The sequence below is a fragment of the Phyllostomus hastatus genome, unplaced genomic scaffold (genome assembly GCF_019186645.2).
Source record: "Phyllostomus hastatus isolate PE091 unplaced genomic scaffold, TTU_PhHast_1.1 phas_scaffold_78, whole genome shotgun sequence".
Classification (NCBI taxonomy): Eukaryota; Metazoa; Chordata; class Mammalia; order Chiroptera; family Phyllostomidae; genus Phyllostomus; species Phyllostomus hastatus.
The window spans coordinates 93,297,951-93,319,934 of record NW_025334041.1 but is presented as its reverse complement, the minus strand read 5'-3'; the positions used below and the strand labels follow the sequence as shown (position 1 = coordinate 93,319,934).

The window sequence follows — 21,984 nt, the reverse complement described above, 5'->3', positions numbered from 1 at the left end:
CTGTAAGGATACTCTGAGACAACTTCAAGTGGACCAACATCAGAATGATGGGGGTACCAGAACAGAGCAAGAAATTGAATACCTATTTGAAAAAAATGACAGGAAACTTCCATTAGTGAAGGAAGTAGGCATGCAAGTCCAGGAAGCAGTGTCCCAAACAAGATGAACCCAAAGAGACCCACACCAAGAAATGTCATAATTAAAATGCAAAAGGTTAAAGACAATAAATAAAAAAAAAAAAGGAAGAGCAACAGCTCTGCAATAGGAGTGTGCTGGAATATAAGGAGGTGGTGTGAGAGGGGTAGAGTGTGCAAAGGGCAGTATTAGGAGCTGAGGCACAGGTGAGAGGATATGACAGATCCAGGGTGTACACATGCTGATGAGAAAAGTCTTCAGTGAAGTCTTCCAATCCATGAACAGGGGATGTTTCCATTTATTTCACCCACGTTCTGTAGTTTTCATTGTGCAAGTCCTGCATCTTCTTAATTCCTGAGGTTTTGTAATTTCCATTTCAGATTGTATAGATACCCAACTTCTTTTAATGTGTTAACCTTGCATCCTGTTAGTGTTGTATTTACTAGTTCTTTTTCTGTGGAACCTTTAGGGATTCCATACATATGAGACACACAGAACCCTGTGCTGAGTGACTGATAAAAGATCCAATATAAATAATTTGGAGAGTATTTTGACTTAAAAGATTTTAGGACATACCTCATTCAACAGTTTCATGGCAGCCAGAAAAAGCTTATTTTACAGTAAGCTCTAAATAGCCATTAAAAGGGGGAGACAGTAAGCTGAATACAATTCTAGACAATCCAGAAATAGTATCTAAACATACTAAGACTTACCATTTACCAAATGCTATTTCAGTTAACTATTTGAGTTGTCAGACACTAAATAAACTACAGATTGATTGGCTGAAATCCTCCACACATGCAACGGAGAGTCCTAGTTGCTTTTATAACACCCCATGTGAATAGAAGAGATGAGATGGTGGGAATAATACCAGATTGTGTAGGACCAATTTAGGTCCACTTCAAAGATCAAGCCTTTATGCAAAGGCAATCAGAAGCCATGAAAGCTTTCATAAAGGTGAGTGCCTGAAAAGGTTTTTAAAAATCAGTAGCTACAGTGTGTGCAGAATTAATGGAAGACGGTTAAAGTGAGGGAAGAGATTACTCTGATTTTACACTACTCATGGTGAGACATATGCTTGATCAGGGTAGAGTCAATGAAAATGCTTAAAACCATTGAAATGACATATTAGTTAATAATCCTTTTTGTATAAATAAAATTTACTACTTGTGTACACTTTTATTTGTAGAAGATATCTCAACACAACAGTGCTTATTCTTGGAAAAAGGGATCAGGATTATAAAGTTTAGGTAGCCTTTCATTTTTTTACTTTGTATCTTTCTGATAGTTTATGTAAATGGGGATTTATCAGGGTGATGAGCGTATTAATTTGGCCATTTCCCCCCTCAGTACTTCTGTTAAAAAAAAAAGTAAGACGAGGTATTTAGGATTAAGATCCTAAGGAAATCAACAGGTAAATGTGAATCCATCCCACCCCCTTCTTACACACATTTTTCAAGAGTGTCTGAAGTAACAGAATGTTGGGAGGACAGCGACAATAAATTAATCTGCCTTTTGAAACCAAATATTTAATATTTTCATTGAACTGTATCAATACAATTTCAAGTAAATGCAAACTGGAAGACCAGGCCCAGGAACTCATAGAGGAAACAGTATTTGAAACAAGTAACACCGGTAACCTTCCTTCCACTCCAGCTGTACTATTAGTGGCCATGATGTTGCCAGTCCAGCAGCATTATCCAGATTACCGAGTGTTTACCTGACAAGAGAAAAACCTGAGTTTCAAAACCTGTAACAATAGAATTTTAAGGATGGAACACATTTTATGCAATTATCCAAATCACCCCTATTGTTACAAGTGAAAAAAGACTATAAAAGTGGGAACTGTTTTTACCTTAATGACTAGCAATCTATTATTTACTCCTCACCCCCACCCGAGCAATTTCTTAAAAAAAAAATGCCTTTCTGACCCTGTAGGAAAATTCACAATCTATACATACTTACCACATCATCAATTTTCAGGATGCTCCGGACAGTTTCAGTTGCTAGAGTCAGTGCACTAACTGAAACCAACAGAGGCTGGACAACCAGCTCCTCCAAAATGTTGGAAATACCACCCTGCAAATTAGCACAAATTGCTTTTAGAGTGTGTAATTATACACATCGTCAACTACACTGATATCAGTATGGCTCAAGGCCTTTTCAAATGCAGTTTTCCCTTGGTCTAGTCAAGAATAAGATATTCTCTACTAAGTAATAAGCTCTTCTCTACACTCTATGTTGTATTTCAAGTAAAATTTGAAAAAAACAAAACCTAATGCTGGATTCCCCCAATCCTAATTCTAAAACGTCTACATGTTTAAACTAAAAAATATCCTGGCAAAAATTAGGTAGAGGATCAGAGAGATTAAAAATTTAAAAAAGAATTTATTTATTTATTTTTAGAGAAGGGAAGGGAGGGGGAGAGAGAGAGGGAAACATCAATGTGTGGTTGCCTCTCATGTACTCCCTACTGGGGACCTGGCCTACAACCCAGGCATGAGCCCTAGACTGGGAATCAAACTGGCAACCCTTTGGCTCGCAAGCCAATGCTCAATCCACTGAGCTATGCCAGCCAGGGCAAATTACAAGATCTCTAACACTCAAATCATTTCTGAATTCTAAATCTAACTTTGACCAAGTCTGTTCTGTTCTGCCATTTTTACATCTCTCTCAAATCTCACTTTTAAATTCTTACTGCCACTGTCCTGGTCCCCTTCTAAGGATTACTGATGATGGCTATAACAAGCAAACCTTATCTTAGCCTCTTGGTTAAAAAACTTTAGTGGCTTTCAACCCATGCCTGCCCCAATACTCCAGGGCCTTTCATAATAGCTTTTATCTGATCCTTCCAACCTTGAAGTCCACAATATCACCAACATATAACCTCTGCTCTAGAGTAAACCAGAACTTCTTGGTCTCTCTCACCTATAAACTATTTGTTCCTCCATCTGAAATTTCTTCATGCCCTACCAATGAAAGCTGCATTTTCATAAAGTTTTCACTAAAACCACGTAGTGTCCTCCTTTGCAATTTTATACTATTCAAAAAATATCAGCTTGGATCGTCAGTTCTTCCTATTAAGTATTATCTGTCTCAATAAAAAAACACTAATAAAACATTAATATAAAAGGGGAAATTATTACTGTTCTATGTGTTTACTTTAGATGGCTATATTAGGCTGGTGGCCACAATAGCAGCAATGGTTAATATGTACATTGTTTACACCAGGCATATTTGTTAGAGTTTTCTTGTAATACATTTAATCCTCACCACAGGCCTATGAGGGACAATTTATCCGTTTTTACAACTGAGAAAACTGAAGCACAGACTACGTAATTTGCCAAAAATTACAGTCAATAAGTTGACAGAGCTAATAAATAAATACCTTTCACTTGAGGCATCATCTTCAATTCTCACTCAATGGCATACATTAATTATCCTACATGTCTTATATTGAAATCCAAGACTATTTTTACTTTCAAAGCTTTTCATTCAGTAGACAATTATGAAGCTTTAAAAAAAATTTATAAGCATCAACATTTTCTGCAATAATTAAAGGTTAAATCATCACCTTTCGGACATTAATGCCCGTAGTTTTTTCTCCTTGGGCATGCCGGTTTCTTAACTCTGTTACTGTGGAAATGGGATTCAGGCCTGCATTTTCAGCTAGCGTAGATGGAATGACTTCCATAGCATCTGCAAAAGCACGAACGCAGTAGGATTCCATACCACTCAATGTTCGTGAGTATTCAGTTAACCGTAGGGCCAACTCTATTTCTGGAGCACCACCTCCTGCAATAAGAGCTCTGAAATTCACAAACATATTTTTAGCATACCTTATCCAAGAGAAATCCATTTTAAATAATTTATCATTTATACCTTTAAAATAGTCAAATTATAGGAGTTTTAATGTTCTAAATGTTACTTAGCAATTTATATTACCTCTTCTTCACTAAACAGCGAATGACACACAGAGCATCATGAATGGAGCGTTCAGCTTCTTCAATAACCAATTTGTTGGATCCACGAACAACAATTGTAACTGTTTTTCCAGGGCTTGTACAGCCTGTAATCTTTAGTAAACAAATTCCAAATTAGGTTATTTGGAATAAGGGTTAAAATAAACAAACAAAAAAAAATCCCAGGCAAATAAAGCTTAATTATAACACTGTTACCTTGAGAAGTTTGCCAGAACCATCTAAATTGACCTCCTCGGCTAACTCAGCTGATCCCAGCATGTCAGCAGTGAACTGGTCAATATGAGCAACGGGCTTGGTTCCAATTGTCTAGGAAAAATTGTCAAATCTACAAATTACAACATTTGATTACTGCGTATTTTCACACATACAGATGTTGGGAGTATTTTACCTTACAAATGAATTCAATGTCTTCTCTTTCAATATCCTTAACCACCATAATCTTCATTTTGTTCAGGAAATGTAATGCAAGATCACTAAGAGCATCTCTAAAATACAAAATCCATATGTCAATGATAGGTTAAAAAAATTGCTGTCCAATCACATCTTAAGGCTTTCATTATATAAATGACCAATGACTCAAATTATTATTGAAGATAATTTAAATTTTGAGCTCAAAATTCTTTTTAAAATTTATTTTAAAAGATTTAACTTCTTTAGTTTTAGAAAGAAGGGAAGGGAGAGATAAAGAGGGAGAGAAACATTGACGTGAAAGAGAAACATAGATTGGTTGCCTCTCATGTGCGCCCAACTGAGGACCAAATCCACAGCCTTGGCATGTGCCCCAACTAGGAACTGAACTGCTGACCTTTTGCTTTGTGGCATGACTCTTAACCAACTGGAGCTCAGAATTCTTAAATTAAGGTTTTCAATGGATAATATTAAAACGTACTCCAATGACACTATTTATAAAACACCAACATAATTATGTCATTAAGTATATCTCTGATAACTAAAACATTATTGAGCCCTGGCTGGAGAGCTCAGTTGGCCCCAATATAACAAAGGTTGCAGGTTCAATCCCTGGTCAGGGCACACATAAGGAGCACCCAATGAATGCATAAATAAGTAAAAGGATAAATTCATGTTTCTCTCTCTCTCTCTCTAAAAAGCAATTTAAAAAATTTAAAACTTTATTGATACCTCCTAACTTAGAATGAAGTATGATTAATTCAAGACCACAAATTTACATCTTCCCACAAATTACCTGGAATGATCCTGATAACCCTGTGATACCAGATGGGGGAATATATAACTGAATTTTGAGAGCAATTTACTCAGTGTTACTACCTATTACACAATAACCACATACTCCAACTCCTCAACAAAGTTTCTACATAAAATGAGCATCCACAGTACTTTCTGGTATAACGTATTAATAAACAGAGTACGTGGGAATGCATCAACATATTAGAAGAAAACACTGAAAAACAGAGCGTTCTGTTTCCTTGATATTTAGGATCTTGGTCTAGAAAGATTAATCATCCCACATTTAAATGATCACAATGGGAAGATAACCCACATAAGAGGATTATCTGAATGCCCCAAAATGCAGATTCACTAGCTGTCTAGTTGTTTACCCACCTTAAATCATTTTAAAAAAATTGCTAGAGGGTCAAAATAAATAAAATAAAAATAACTTGAGGGGATCCAAAATCAATTATTATTAAAAGGTGAACAAAATAAATAGCCCTGCACCTGAGAATAGACTTCTGTATGAGAAGGACATTACATCCTGTTTTCTTAATTTGCTTCACCAAGTTTAGAATATAGGCTCTCTCCTCTCGTAGTACTCGGTCCATCTGGACATAGTCAGATACTACTATCTGATTATCCATCTGTTTAGAAAAAGAACATAATTTTAAAGGAAAAAAGACTTAATGAAAATATTATTACATTGTAAGTCCAACCAAAATCATACCAAATATTATATAAAAACGTGCACAGAAAAGATCTATGATGAATATGAATATACACTAACCTAATGCAGGCCTTTTATACTGATCTATATACATATACCTTGCATCATTGACATACAGGGTCCAGCACAAGTAACACTTTATTACAAAAATCATAAACATGTGTAATTCTGTAACATACCAATACCACACTCAAGCATACCGTATGACATTTTAGGTGAAATGTTTAAATTAAAACTATAATTACACCCATATTATTACCCTACCAACCACACTCAAGCTGGTGTTACTTCTGCCAGACTCTGTGTGTGGCGCCCCCAAAACCAGCATTTAAAAAGTTGTGCATTTTTCTTACATGTTTAAACTTCAGTCACCTTCAAAGTAATCTCCATTTGATTATACCTATTGAGACATTTTTCCCACTGCTCAAAACAATTTTTGAACTCATCGATTTTGATGACTTTTAGTGTTTCTGCCATTTTTTGCTTCACCTCTTTCACATCAGCAAAATGTTTCCCTTTGAGGACATTTTTCATCCAGGGAAACAAGAAAAGTCACTTGGAGAGTGAATGGGTGAACTGGCAGGGTAGAGCACAGGGTCAAAAACTGCTGAACACTGAAGTGTGGTGTGGGCAGGTACACTCGTAAATCATCATGAAATAGGCACCTGCCTGGTGTGGCGTAGTGGACTGAGTACTGGCCTGCAAACCAAAAGGTTGCCAGTGCAATTCCCACTCAGGGCACATGCCCGGATTGCAGGCCAGATCCCCAGTAGGGGGCATACAAGAGGAAACCACACATTGATGTTTCTTTCCCTCTCTAAAAAATAAATAAAATCTTAAAAGAGAAATAGGCAAATGCTTTGAAAGTCTTCAAAAAAAAAGGTTCACTGAAGTTGAACACAACCTCTCACAACACCACCAGCTGGTACACTGACACAGATGGGTTCCCCCATTGTGTGTGTATTTACACAAGTACATTTTGATCATCAAAAAATGTACAATTTATCTTGTATTTGTATAAAGAATATTCCAATTCTAAGAGAACTGGAATATTCTCTCTTTTTTTAAGATTTTATTTATTTATTTTAGAGAGATGGGGAAGGGAGGGAGAGAGGTAGTGAAACATCAATGTGTGGTTGCCTCTAACACACCCCATACTGGGGATATGGCCTGCAACCCAGGCATGTGCCCTGACTGGGAATCAAAACAGCAATGCTTTGGTTCTCGGGCCTGCCCTCAATCCACTGAGCTACACTAGCCAGGGCTGGAATATTCTCTTTATACAAATATATTACTGAAATAATTTTACTTGCATCCTTGTTACTCTACCATTTGTTATTTCTTCAGAGTATGGATATTAAACTGGCTTAAAATTTCATTTGTACAAATGCAGGAAAAAGATATGGCTGCTACTGTGAAGGTTTCTGTCCTTAGAAAGCTAGAAAAGATATAGAAATCCCACCTACACTGTAACTTTTACATAACCTATTTTTATTATTTCATACCTATCCTTATTGGTTTTTTAAAATGGATATTAATGATTTTTTTCTATCCTTGTTGTTAACATATGTCTCCATCTATGAAGTAAATCAGTGCTCAATTTTACTGACTAGTCAATTCATGCTATAGATTTTGCCATGCTCTGGCATATAATAATTTCTACTTTTGTTTCGATTTTACTAATTCTTTTGAGATAATCTGCCTTTTATCACTAGTATCAGTATTTTCTATTTTTATCATAATGAACACAGTCTGTTTTTAGAAAGTTAAACACATAAAGAACCAACTTCATCTGATTCTACTTACATCTGTTTTGGGAGCAGATAAGCAAAATTGAATAAGCCCAATCTTTGCCTTTTCAACTCTGGTTACACCGGAATTTGCCACCTTTTGAGTGAGAACCAGCCCTTCCACCAACTCACAGTCATCAATTGTCCCACTATGAAAAAAGGAAGCAAGGGAATAGTTAACAGGGAGTAGAAGTCTGTGTGTTTAATAGATGTTTAACAGATTAAAAATCATCAATGCAATAAAATGTGCTTCAGCCTCACTCACATTTATTAGTGCCCCTTCCTGAACCTTTGATCACTCTACTGCCCTGCCATCATTAAGAGAATACAAATTCTTGAAATTCCCAAATTAATCAAGTCCTCATGGAAATCAGAAAGAGCTTTGTGACTTTCACTTAGGTATTTCAAGTAATATTTAATTTTGTCAACAGTTTATTTTCAAAATTAGTTTTTATTCATTAAAGTTATTCACATATGCTTACCCAAGTTTCTTAACTATTTTAATATCTCTAAGATCTACACTGGTAGCTGTGGCTGGATCAATCACTTTCATCACTGCATTTACACTCATTGGAGAAAGCAGACTTGAATATTGAGAGACAACCTAGAATTAAAAAAAAAAAAATCAGCTTCACAATAGAAAAAGTTCTAATTCTTTACTGATGAAGATTTTCAAAAAGTAATCTTGCCCTCACTGGTGTGGCTCCGTTGGCTGGGTATTGTCCCGCAAAATGAAAGGTTACTAGTTTGACTCCTGGTCAGGGCAAATGCCCAGGTTGTGGGTTTGGTCCCCAGAACGCAGGCAGGAGGCAACCGATCTGTTTCTCTTTCACACTGATGTCTCTTTTCTCTCCCTCCTTCCCTTCCCCTCTCTCTAGAAATAAATAAAATCTTAGAGGGAGGAAGAGAGAAGTAATCAATCACTATTTTAGGGGTGGCAGGGAGGGAAAGTGGGTATACCATATATGAGAAAACATTCAATACACACTGTTTTCAACTCAGGTTGCCAGCCACCAAGGGCACAAAATAAAAATAAATATTTTTGGCCTTTCTGGATAGCTCAGTTGTTTAGAGCATTGTCCAGACATACCAAGGCTGGGGGTTCTATTCCCAGTGAGGGCATATACAAGAAGCAATCAATGAATGTCTGTGTGGAACAGCAAATCGATGTTTCTCCAGTCTCCAAATCAATAAATTAAAAAAGGTATATTTGTTTTTCCCGTTTATTAATATAGTAGACAAAGAGAAAATTAATTTTATGTGGAGGTTCCCTATCTAAAATGAATTTGTGATCAGATGCTATGTATGAGCCCCTGTAATACTGAGACACTGGTAAAAATAGCCACTAACACTTACTGAGCACTTATTATATGCCAGGCAGTGGTCTTGGCACTTTACATTCATATATTCATTCAACCTTCAGATGGAAAAATTGAAATAGTCAACTAACAGTTTAGTTGTAAAGTGATGGAGCCAGCATTGAACTCTATGACCAATGCTTGTAACCATTCTACTATTCTGTCTGTATTACTTCTGGGGACATTTGAGAATTTTCTCTAGCTCTCCATTTAACATTTGAGAAAAAAGAATATACTGACTTAATGTTGATGAAAACAAAAGGAAAAAGAAGAATGTGTGTGTGACACAGAATATGACAAAACACAGAAAGTGACATAATTTACCAAGAAATTCAAAAGAACAGCACTGCTTTAAATCTGATAACTAAGAAAAGCAGCATAGATGTTAGTTAAGAGACGGATCATGGACAGGCAACAAGGCCCTGATTCAAACCTCAGTTCTGCCCCTTATTTGTGGGTGTAAGATGAGTTCTTTAACTTCACTGGACCTATTTTTCCATCTGTTAAATGGTGGTACAATTTATCTGAAAGCCTTGAAGAACTAAACTTTACTTGAGTCAGTTACACAAATTACTTTAGTTACTTGGTCACTCTTGAGACTTAACATTGAAGGGTACAACATCAAATAAAAATCACAGCATAAGAGCTGCGGTTCTTAACAAACCTTAAGCTGTAATTTTAGAACAATCCCTTAGTGCTTGTCTCACCTTTGAGTTCAATGAAGTAGTTGCACTATTTAACAAAGTTTCTCTGTCACTCAGTTCCACAGGTCGAGACATGTCAGTCAAGATTTCAATACCTTTTTCCAAAGCCTTCTGGAATGACTCGGAAATGATAGTTGGGTGAATCCCTGTCATTTGTGAAAATCTAGTTACTTAATTATAACAGATAAACTAGTATTTGACACACTTACATTTTTCCACTTATTAAAATTTCAAAGTAGTCATAACTTTTATTTGACCTTATTAAATATTTAGTGTTTATTTCAATTGCTGTTGCAGTACAATTTTCTATCTTTTACTCCCATCCCAACCCTCCCCTTCTCCCTCCCATTTCCACCCGCCCCTAGTGTTTATCCATGTGTCCTTTATACTTGTTCCTGTAAACCCTTCCCCTTTTCCCCTGAAATTCCCTCTCCTCTCCCCTCTGAACACTGTCAGTCTGTTCTTTATTTCAGTGTCTTTGGTTATATTTTGCTTGTTTCTTTGTTTTGTTGTTTAGGTTCCTGTTATAATATTTAGTTTTTATTGTTTATGCTGTAACAGCTTTTCCCGCTTTCTCTCCCTTTTCCTATCTACACCCAGCTTTACCCTCTCCCTCCCTAAGTCAATCCCAATCTTGTTTTCAACTATAGATTAATTTATGCTTCAAATACAAATATAATGCTTTGAATAACCTTAACTGTTTAACTATGACTAATAATTTCCATTTAATTTGAAACAGATCAATTACATACACATGCTAGTTCAAAGTGAAAACAAATTTTATACTTCAAAAAGGAAGTTGGCAAAAAAGGGGAGAAAACCCTAATTCATATAATAAACGTAGCAAAATTTAGTCTAAAAGTTCCTAGTAAAAAGATTATTCCAAATTAAATATTAAATCTGACATGACTTAATAACTTTTTGCCTTTATACAGTAATAAAGTATGTTCTATGTTCTACCTACCTTTCTGAAGAAGCTTGGTACAGGAATCTAAGAGAGAGCCAGCAATGATGACCACTGATGTGGTGCCATCTCCTGCTTCTATATCTTGTGCCTTAGATAACTCCACCAGCTAAGTGAACAGAACACATTAAGTCGTTCAATAAGAAATGATAAGAACCAGCCCTGGCTGGTGTGGCTAAGTGAATTGAGTGCCTGCCTGTGATCCCAAAGGTCACTCACTGGTTCAAGTCCCAGTTAGGGCACATGCCTGGGTTGCAGGCCAGGTCCCCAGTTGGGGGACGTGTGAGAGTCAACCACTCATTGATGTTTCTCTCCCTCTCTCTAAAAATAAATAAAATCTTAACCCAATAACTAATTCAAATATAAAACAAAAGGCTTTCACATCAGTGTCGCTATTTGATTGTTTTCAACACTATAAAATTCAATATAAATCTGGACTTGTTGTCTACCTTCTGTTTCATTTAAAAATGATGACCGATATATTTGTGGCATTAAATAATTCTATCTATAGACTCTATAAGACGCCATATTATGAATCCTGGTTCACACTGTGGGTTGTAAATATTTGCTCCCAAGCTACTTAAAAGTTTCTGTCAGAAAGCATAAATAATGTTATACCACAGTTATCCTGTAGCCTTGGAAGCTATGAAATGGAGGAATTCCAGGATAGAGAACAGTATCAGTTTGGAGTCTTTTGCTAAGTTTATCTGAACTGGCCCTATATAAGCATAACCTGATTCACTTAAAAAGTCATCTTTACATAATTAAAAGGGACTTTTTAATAGACAGAAATTTATTCTTGCTGATAGGGTAACTTCTCACTTAACCCTGAAATGACCATGCTTCTTAGATGCATTGGCAGTTGTTTTTAATAAACATCATTCTAAGTTTGGACACGATTTTTGAAACAATTGAAATTGTTTTGCTGTTATCCAATAATCATTAAACTAGTAATTTATACAATTTCATGTTATCTCCTCCTTCGTCAAGTGTATGGCACATTCCTGTTTACAAGCATAGGCACCTTGCACTGAAGAGCACAATCCTAGGCACACAGCGTGTCCTAAGAACATGCCTGATTTGCCTAACAAGACAAAAATCACAATGCTTAAATTACACCATATGATCAAATAAAACAAATTTAACCGTTCACCAAATATCAAAATGTGCACTTAAAATTAACACTTCATCTAAAATGATACTTACCATTCTAGCAGCTGGGTGCAATACTTGCATTTGTTTCAGAATGGTGGCACCATCATTTGTAATGGTCACATCGCCTTTCCCATCTTGAATCTGTAAAGTTTTTATTTTTTAAAAAAGCTATGATTTCAAAATTGTTTTCTTTACCTAGCACTACTGTAACACCCTAAAATCTCTACTAATTTTAGTACTTCTCATAGAGATGTTTCATTTGTATAACTTACAACTGTGTTTAATTTCAAACTTTATACTAACAGTCATTATATTATTAGTATAATGATTTAATAATATGCACAACAGTCCAACTTTACATGTGAAATAGCTGACTTTGTTCCAACTATATTTTATTTGTGGGGAAAAAAAAGAGAATCTACATACGAATAGGTATAAACAATACTATAAAGAATCACTATAGGTCCTGGCTGGCGTAGCTCAGTGGATTGAGCAGAGGCTATGAACCAAAGCATCGCAGGTTCGATTCCCAGTCAGGGCACATGCCTGGGTTGCAGGCCACTGCCCCCAGCAACCTCACATTGATGTTTCTCTCTCTCTCTTTCTCCCTCCCTCCCCTCTCTAAAAATAAATAAATAAAATCTTTAAAAAAAGAATCACTATCAGCCCTGGCTAGTGTGGCTCAGTGGATTGAGCGCTGGCGTGTGAACCGAAAGGGTCGCTGGTTTAATTCCCAGTCAGGGCACATGCGTAGGTTGCAGGCCAGGTCCCCAGTTGGGGGCGTGGGAGAGGCAACTGATCTATGTATCTCTTGTACACTGATGTTTCTCTTCCTCTAAAAATAAATAAAATCTTAAAAAAAAATCTGCCCTACTTCCGGCAAGATGGAGGAATAGGTGGACGCACCGTACCTCCTCGCACAACCAAGATTAGAACAACAATAATTTATAGACAGAATATCACTCAGAACTGACAGAGGATTTATCTGAATGGAAGTCGGACAGCCAAGAAGTTGAAGTAGACCCGTACATCCAGACTGGTAGGAGAAGACGAGCCGGGTGGGCGCGGGGCTGGCGCGGGTTGGCGGCGTGCGGAGGTCGGGGAAAATTTGGCACGAAATAGGCGCAACAGCCATCCGGGGCGCAAGAATGCAGTGGTGATCCCTGAGTACACAAGCTGCAGCTGGCGGACCCATTGAGGCAGTGATTGTGGACCAGGGCAGAGTTCGCAGCCCAGGATCCCAGAGAAGGGTCTGAGCCCAAGAGAACGGAACTACCGCCATTGTTCCCTCCCGCTCCCACATATAATGTCACAATCTAGCGACCGGGGTGCCCAGCCCCGGTGAACACCTAAGACTCTGCCCCCCACCACAACAAGAGTGACCAGACCGGGGAAAAAAAAAAAAAAAAGGACAGGGAAAGACATAAGACATGTTTCCAACAGAACAGATCAGTCCTCCAGGACTCCTCCTTTTGAGCGACCAAGAAATAGCCAATCTATCAGATGCACAGTTCAAAACACTGGTGATCAGAAAGCTCACGGAACTGGTTGATTTTGGGTGCAATTTAGATGAAAGGATGCAGGTTACCATAAAAGAGATGCAGGAAGATACGCGGAGGAGAGCCAATAGTGAAAGGAAGGAATCTGAGTCTCAAAACAATACAGTGGACCAGAAGGAAGATAGAATCAACCAAGCAGGAAAGCATGATGAAGTAAGAATCCAAAAAATCGAGGAAAAGCTTAAGAGCATCCAGGACACCTTTAAATGTTCCAACATCCGAATTACAGGGGTACCAGAACGGGAAGGAGAAAAGCAACAGATTGAGCACGTATTTGAACAAATAATAAAGGAGAACTTCCCCAATCTGGCAAAGGGAACAGTCTTTCAAGAAATCCAAGAAGCTCAGAGAGTCTCAAAGAAGTTGGACCCAAGAAGAAACACACCAAGGCACAGCATAGTTACATTAGCCAAGGTAAAAACAAAGGAGAGAATCCTAGAAACAGCAAGAGATAAGGGGACAGTCACCTACAAAGCAGTTCCCATCAGACTGTCAGCTGATTTCTCCAAAGAGACCTTACAGGCAAGAAGGGGCTGGAAAGAAGTATTCCAAGTCATGAAAGACAAGGACCTACATCCCAGATTGCTCTATCTAGCAAAGCTCACATTTAGAATGGAAGGGAAGATAAAGTGCTTTTCAGATAAGGTCAAGTTAAAGGAGTTCATCATCACCAAGCCCTTATTTTATGAAATACTAAAGGGACTTATCTAAGAAAAGAAGATAAAGAAAAGACATGTATAGTAAAAGGACAGAAAACTCACAATTATTAACAACCACACCTAAAGCAAAACCAAAAGAAACTAAGTAAACAACTAGAATAGGAACAGAACCACAGAAATGGAGAGCACATGGAGGGCTAGCAGCAGGGGGGTGGGAAGAGGAGAGAGGGGGGAAAAGGTATAGAGAATAAGTAGCATAGAATGTAGGTTGAAAATAGATAGGGGGAGGGCAAGAATAGTATAGGAAATGTAGAAGCTAAAGAACTCATAAGTATGACACATGGACATGAACTAAAGGGGGGGAACGTGGGTGGGAGAGGGGGATACAGGGTGGAGGGGAGAGAAGGGGGGAAATGGGACAACTGTAATAGCATAATCAATAAAATACATTTAAAAAAATCATTATCATTCCTGGGTTCATAGCAATAACAATACAATGCCTTCCCCCAAAATACAGCACCATAAATGCAGTGACCACAATTCTTTTTTCAATTGAATATTAGCTATTATTTTTTAAATATTAAAAAAGTTTTCAGTTACAGTTGATATACAATATAGTATTAGTTTCAGGTGTACAACATAGTGATTAGACATTTCTATAACTTACACAATTCTTACAGTCAACACAGTAAATTATTTTGTAGTATCCTCAGCAGAGACAAAAAAAACATTACTATCAGGCAGGTATAAAAATATTCAGAAAGAATAATGATCTGTGTATCATCCAGACAGTCCTCTATATTGTTTCCTTGTCTCACATTATGAAAGTTAATGGAAGTTAACTAGCACTAAATTTGAGGCTAAAAGTCATTGGAATCTGTTTTATGCTGCCAGTCAACGAAGCTAGAAGTAGAGTTGAAATCCCAGACCTATCTTTGTCAGGTCACAGAACTACGCCAATAAGGAACATTGAACGTAAACACTTACACCTCACTTTACTGTACGTTCTAAGAACACAACAGATAACTAATTTTGCATATATACTTTCATTGTTTAAAAAGTATTAAACAAAATATGAATTATAGTTAAGTCCTGTTCCCCTCCCAAGTAATCTATTGCTCTTCTGAACCCTCAAAGTGCCTTTCTAAAACATTTTACTTTTTACACAGCACATCTTAACCCTCTATAAAGATCTTGCAGCGTGGACAGTAGTATTCAATTAAGTAACACATGATTTAGTTTTTACCATTTTATCCATTCCTTTTGGTCCAAGGCTTGTTCTAATAGCATCCGCAACAGCTGTAAAGGAAGAAAAAGAAATCAAGACTCTTTAAAGAACAAAGTGATTTCTCATTTTGTCCTTACTAGGATATGGTGTAGAACAGTTCACTGTGTCCACTAAAAAAAAATGGTCTAATAATAATCTACGGGAAATAGAATAACTTACCCCTTTAATTGTATGCCATACAATTAATGTTTTGCTGTGAAAGTCACTATACGCTAAAAGTCACTGAAGGTCTTCTGGTGTGCCTATGGCAGAATAAATTTTGAAGATCTAATCTTCCTTTAAATATCAAAATGACACTATCTAGCTCTGAACGATTCTATTCTTTTCTCCATTCTTTAAAATAAGACAAGTAGCAACAGTACAGGTTAGACCTCCTACTATACTATATAATTATTTGTTTGACCCACCCCTCCAAAAAATAAAAACCCAAATGTTAACTAAAAAACCCAAACTACCCCTGGCTGGTGTGACACCCTTTCTTTGACAATGTCAGGACAACAGATTAAATCTTCCCCTTTCTCACGCAGCATCTTAACTCCATGCACACAGGGTTGAGATTGTGCCCTAATAGTTTCTGTGTATGTAACATAATTACATGATTCTGAGTACATGCCATTACATAATGCTCGCCCCCCCCCATTTGTGTGAACAATAATACATAATCTTAAAGAGCTTGAGAAAATATTTGGTATAATTTAAAAATTGTTTCTACCTAATTATTTCATAGTTTTGGGCTGCTGTTCCTAATTATCCAGTCAATATTATATATTAGCCTTCCAGGCAATTTTAGTGGACTCCCATGGCTATGATTCTAAAGCAAACCAATTCACTGTGAGAATGCCCTTATATTGTGGGTTCAGTCCCCAGTCAGGGCGTGTGCAAGAGGCAACCAATTAATGTCTTTCTCCCTCTCTCCCTTACCCTCTCTATAAAAATGGATCAAGCTAAAAAAAAAGCCCTTACATTAGTCTACATAAATAAAAAATACACACCCAAAAAATAAAAAACTTTAGACCGCTTGCATCTCCCAGAGTGTCTGAAGTTTAACACACAGTGTGACATGGAGTACTACTGCTACAACTACTATGACTTGTGTCTGTGTGGTGTTTTACCTCAACCAATGGTACTACTCTCTCTTTTTTGGTAACATCAAAATAAAAAACCGACTCCCCGAATTAAACTAATAATGCAAATGGTAACAGCTTTTCTCAACCAGTTTGCAGAATTTTGTCAGACTCGAAAAGACTAATTGTGTCATTTTGCTCTGAGTCCTCATGACATCTAGGTGGTCTCTCCTTCCTACAGGCATACCTCCCTTGTCCAGTTTCAATTCTCTGTTCACTGTTGTGTCATAGGTCACCTCAGTACACTTCCCATGCTATAGTATACCTTCCTCGTTCCTTGAAAATCTATCATACAGCTCTTTTAACCCCTAAGGGTTAAAAGACATACGGCCTGCAGGCAAATGACATACAGTGAAACCAATGTTACCATAAGACTAATTATAAATACAAGAGTTAAGTTCCTAGGGCATTTTATGTTAAACAAAGACATTATTCAAGGACCTGCTGTACCTATTTCTTTTTTTTTTTTGCTTTTGTTTTTTAAATATATTTTATTGATTATGCTATTACAGCTGTCCCATTACCCCCTTCATTCCCCTCCACCATGTATACCCTCTCCCACCCACATTCCCCACCTTTAGTTCATGTCCATGTGTCATAAGTTCCTTAGCTTCCACATTTCCCATACTATTCTTACCCTCCCCCTGTCTATTTTCTACCTACCATCTATGCTACTTATTCTCCGTACCTTTTCCTCCTCTCTCCTCTTCCACTCCCCTGTTGCTAACCCTCCATGTGTTCTCCATTTCTGTGGTTTTGTTCCTGTTCTAGTTGTTTGCTAAGTTTTTTTTAGGCGTTGTATCTATTTCTTTTAGCACTGTCACATCCTCAGTCATTTGGAATGACCTCAAATATTTGTAAGATTGTATTTTATACATGTGGCTTGTTCATAAGCTTTTTTATTTAATACCCAACAGCAACCTACAAGTTAGCTATTAACTCATTCTACTGAAAACTGATCTCTAGTCAGGGAGTTACGCCAAATCCAAGACGCCAGACCCTTCAAGATTTGGCCCTTCATGCTCACTCTAAACTGAATGAAATATTCACTCTACTCAGCACACAAACACAAGACCTCTTAGCCTTTGTCCTCACCTTCCCTTAGAGACTCTGTATGAGCTAGATTCTCTTAACCATCAACAACTGTACAAAGAAATAACATTTCCCTATTTTATAGATAAGTAACCTCGGCTAGGGGTTAATGGTTACAAAGCCACAAAGTAATGGCAACAGAGAATAAAACTCCGTCTTGATTTCCAACATACGCCAAAGTGTTCTACAAAACCAACAAAACCTCAACTCCAGCAAACTGTCCATGATTCTTGATTTGCTTGTGTTTAGTCGCACATGTAGAGAGAACAACATAATGTGGTTTTCCGCAATTATTCTCAAACAAATCTATTCCCCACAGCCCAATACAAAGGATCCCGCCCCAAATTAGGCACTAAGAGTTTATTCAATTCGTTTCAACAATTGTGCAAAGGAAGCTTATTTAATTGGCATTTTTACAGGATCAAGAGAACGCAAAAGTATCGTGCAAATATTTCACTAGTGGAACCAATAAGCGGATAAGCGACAGGGATTAACTGTCAGAACCCAATGGACCGTTGCAGGCGGGCGTTGCCCCTTTAAGTGTAGTGAGTGACCATGAAGAAAAACTACGAGCGCCTAGGGCCAGAACGGGGCAAATCCCAAACCCTCCATATTCGGGGTTGAGAATTATCCGCAGAAAACAATAAAGCCCCTCTACAAAGCTTCTTTCTTCTTCATAAGCACAAGAGGGATCATTTGAAGAAGCAAAAAAGATTAGCCATGCCCACCCAAGACCAGGGTGAGAACGCAGGGCTACACCCCGTTGGGCCGCGGGTCCGGCCCGGGGAGCAATACCTTTGGCCGCGGAGATGTTGCTGAAGCGGATCTGGGCCGGCTTATCGCGGTCCTTATAGGCGCTTTTGTTGCGGCCGCCGGCAGCTCCGGCGGGAGCGCCGCTCCGGGATGCCACGTTCTCGGGCATGGCTAGCAGAGATGGATTTGCGTGGGCTCAGGAAGAACGGATGGACGCGGATTGCAGCCTGCTGCGGTGTAAAAGCACTCGCCCAACGCCTTCACGAATCTTCCAGAAAGCGGCGCCGGTTGGGGGTGGAAGGGAGCGGGGGAGGCGGAGGTGGAGAAGAGGACCTACGTAGCAGCATGGCGCAGGCATGACGTTGCAGGCTGCCCGCCGCGTGCCGGTTGAGCGGACGGGGCCGGGGAACTTGGGGCTCGCTGGGGATTTTGGCCCCGACACTGGTGGTCGGGTCGGGCGTCGGTGGGGAGGACTCTAGTGAGGCGGAAAGGACAACCCGCTATTTTAAAGGCGGGCGTTGGGGCACCCACATCTCCTACTTCCATCCCCGGCTGTGAGGTCCCTTAACTAGATGTGTTGGAGGCGTTTTGTGTCAGGTCATATATTTTTGTATTTTATTTATTTTGAAAGGGGCGGGAAAGGGGACGTGTGTCTGATTTTCTCTGCTTGAAGTGTTGGGGTTGATTGTCTCCCACTGATCGATACCGAATGGTGGTTATAGTTTCAAATACACCCTTATTAAATACTAGAGAATCTTTAAAAAAAAATCATTGATGAAAAACATCGATTTATTGTTCCACTTATTTATTTATTTATTATTTTTTTCCCCACTTATTCACATACAAGAATCATCGGTTGTTTCTTGTATATATCCTGACTGGGGATCGAATCTCCAGCCCTGGCGTATGGGCAATACTAGAGAATCTTAAAAGTTTTGGAGCTGTGGTTACCTGCCAAAGTAGGACTGCCTTGCTAGTTAGTATAACGCCTTGGTTTTACACTAGATTCTTTTTAATTGTACTTTTTTTAAAGATTGCTCTCCTACACGCTGAACCTACAACCCAGGCATGTGCCTTTACCAGACATTGAACCGGTGACCTTTCCCTTTGTGCAGCTGAGCCCAGCTAACTGAGCCACATCCGTCAGGTCTAACACTTGTTTCTTCGGTGTAATGCAGCCACTGACTCTCAGGGAGCCTAAGCATTCAGTTGGGCCCAGTGCTAAACCCTTTACGTGTTTTAGCTCTCTTAATCCTTGCAACAAGCGTATGAAATACCTCCGTTTGTTTTGCTCTCTCTTCCCTCATCCACAGCCTGCTTATTTTACCTTTTTCATATCAAGAATCTCATATTCTCCAACCGAAGTGCCACTGTCTTAGACTCACAACATCATCTATTTGATTACTGTGACAGTTTAGCTTTTGGCTTACCCCAATTCCTCCAGTACGTTTTCTGTACTGCTACCACAGAGGAATCTTTTAAAAACTCAAATGTGTTGTTATTACTTGCCTGCTTAAAACCCTTCAGTAACTCCTTAACAACCTGGTATGAAAATGGGCACTATGTGTAAAATATGACCCAGGCCCTGTTTATCTTTTCAGGTTTATAACCCTGTACCCCTGGAACTGGTTCCACATTTGCTACTGTAGGTCAGGAAAGGATCTTTACGACATATTAATAAGAGAAAAGCATACAGATTTATTTAATGTAAGTTTTATGTGACATGGGAGCCTTGATAAGGAAATGCACAGCTGAAAAATGGTTAAACGTCAGCATTTTTATGCTAGATTTGATGAGTGGAAAGTTGTGGGAAAATGTGATAGGACACAGATATAAGCTAAAAGTAGTAATCTGGAAAAATTTAGGCCTGCTCATTCAGACTACCCTTGGCATCCCTCCTCTTTGGACCTAGGAGTGCTCTGGGTATAGGAAGGGCCCTTTTCATGTGAGGGTCTTGTGACCTGCTTCAGGAGAGAAGGGGGAGGTCAGAGAGTTCTTGCACCTGTCATTTCTAAAATTTTGTTTTGCATGTTCCTTCAAATATTTAATATGCCACAGTGCCATATTTTGGGGTAGTATTTCAACCCATTACGGTGTGCCTTAACACACTACTGTTTTTAATGCCCCCATACATAGGGACATGCTATTTTCCTTTTTTTTTTTGGTTGTTTTAAACATGTTTAATTAAAATAATCCTATAACAAAATATACCAACCCCTTCTTAACCCCCCTCTCAATCCTCCTCTCCAAAACCTCTATTGATATTTTTGGCTAATCATCTCTTCCCCTCTGGAATTGAGCATCTCAGAGATTCTAAGAACTATACATCTACTTTTATCTTTATTTATTTTTAATTTTTTTCTTTTTTTAAATTTTATTTTAATCATTGTTCAAATACAGTTTTCTCCTTTTTACTCCCAGTCCAGCCCCGCCTCCCATCCCTCTCCACTTCCCTCCCATTACCACCCTCCCCCTAGTTTTTGACCATGTGTCCTTTAAGTTTGTTCCCGTGAACCCTTCCCAATGTCCCCTGAAATTCCCTCTACTTTCCCCTGTGGTCACTGTCAGCCTGTCCTCTATTTCAGTGTCTTTGATTATATTTTGCTTGCTTCTTTGTTTTGTTGTTTAGGTTCCTGTTAAAGGTGAGATCATATGGTATTTGTCTTTCACTGCCTGGCTTGTTTTGCTTAGCATAATGTTTTCCAGCTCCATCCATGCTGTTGCAAAGGGTAGGAGCTCTTTCTTTCTGCTGCATAGAATTCCATTGTGTAAATGTACCATAGTTTTTTGATCCATTCATTTACTGATGGGCATCTTGGTTGCTTCTAGCACCTAGCTATTGTAAACTGTGCTGCTTTGAACATTGGGATGCACAGGTTCTTTTGGATTGGTGTTTTAGTGTTCTCAGGATAGAGTCCCAGCAGTGGAATCTCAGGGTCAAAAGGCAGATCCATTTTTAGTTTTCTGAGGAAATTCCATACTGCTTTCCACAGTGGTTGTACCAGTCTGCAGTCCCACCAACAGTGCACTAGGGACCCCTTTTCTCCACAACCTCTCCAACACTTGTTGTTTGTTGCTTTGTTTATGATGGCCATTCTGTCTGGTGTGAAGTGGTATCTCATTGTGGTTTTAATTTGCATCTCTCTGATAGCTAGCGATATTGAACATCGTTTCATGTGTCCTTGGATTTTCTGTATGTCCTCCTTGGAGAAGTGTCTGTTTAAGTCCTTTGCCCACTTTTTAATTGGATTCCTTGTCTTCTTAGAGTGCAGTCGTGTAAGTTCTTTATATATTTTGGAGATTAAACCCTTGCCTGAGGTATCATTGGCAAATATGTTTTCCCATACAGTTGGTTCTCTTTTAATTTTGATACTGTTTTTCTTTTAGCTGTGCAGAAACTTTTAATTTTGATGAGGTCCCATTTGTTTATTCTTTCCTTTATGTCCCTTGCTCTAGGGGACACGTCAGTAAAAAAGTTTCTTCGTGAAATATCTGAGATTTT

The 21,984-nt window shown here is 38.4% G+C and overlaps 1 protein-coding gene across 1 annotated transcript; it reads right to left on the bottom strand.

The window, feature by feature from the left end:
- Positions 1-1,648: 1,648 nt before the first annotated feature.
- CCT4 (chaperonin containing TCP1 subunit 4) lies at positions 1,649-18,801 on the bottom strand. Its single transcript, XM_045827676.1, has 14 exons — positions 18,525-18,801; positions 15,472-15,524; positions 12,059-12,148; positions 10,853-10,961; positions 9,892-10,034; positions 8,309-8,430; positions 7,843-7,975; positions 5,814-5,953; positions 4,507-4,603; positions 4,314-4,424; positions 4,081-4,211; positions 3,710-3,944; positions 2,101-2,214; positions 1,649-1,855 (listed from the first exon to the last, which is right to left on the bottom strand). The coding sequence occupies exons 1-14, from the start codon at positions 18,649-18,651 to the stop codon at positions 1,841-1,843; spliced, it is 1,620 nt and encodes a 539-aa protein (XP_045683632.1). The 5' UTR covers positions 18,652-18,801; the 3' UTR covers positions 1,649-1,840.
- Positions 18,802-21,984: the final 3,183 nt, after the last annotated feature.

Coding starts and splice junctions, on each gene's coding strand:
- CCT4 (XM_045827676.1), bottom strand. CDS start 18,651: ATGCCCGAGAACGTGGCATCCCGGAGCGGCGCTCCCGCCGGAGCTGCC. Junction 12,149..15,471: donor CAAAAGGAATGGATAAAATG/GTAAAAACTAAA, acceptor AAAACTTTACAG/ATTCAAGATGGGAAAGGCGA. Junction 10,035..10,852: donor TACCAAGCTTCTTCAGAAAG/GTAGGTAGAACA, acceptor CACAAATGACAG/GGATTCACCCAACTATCATT.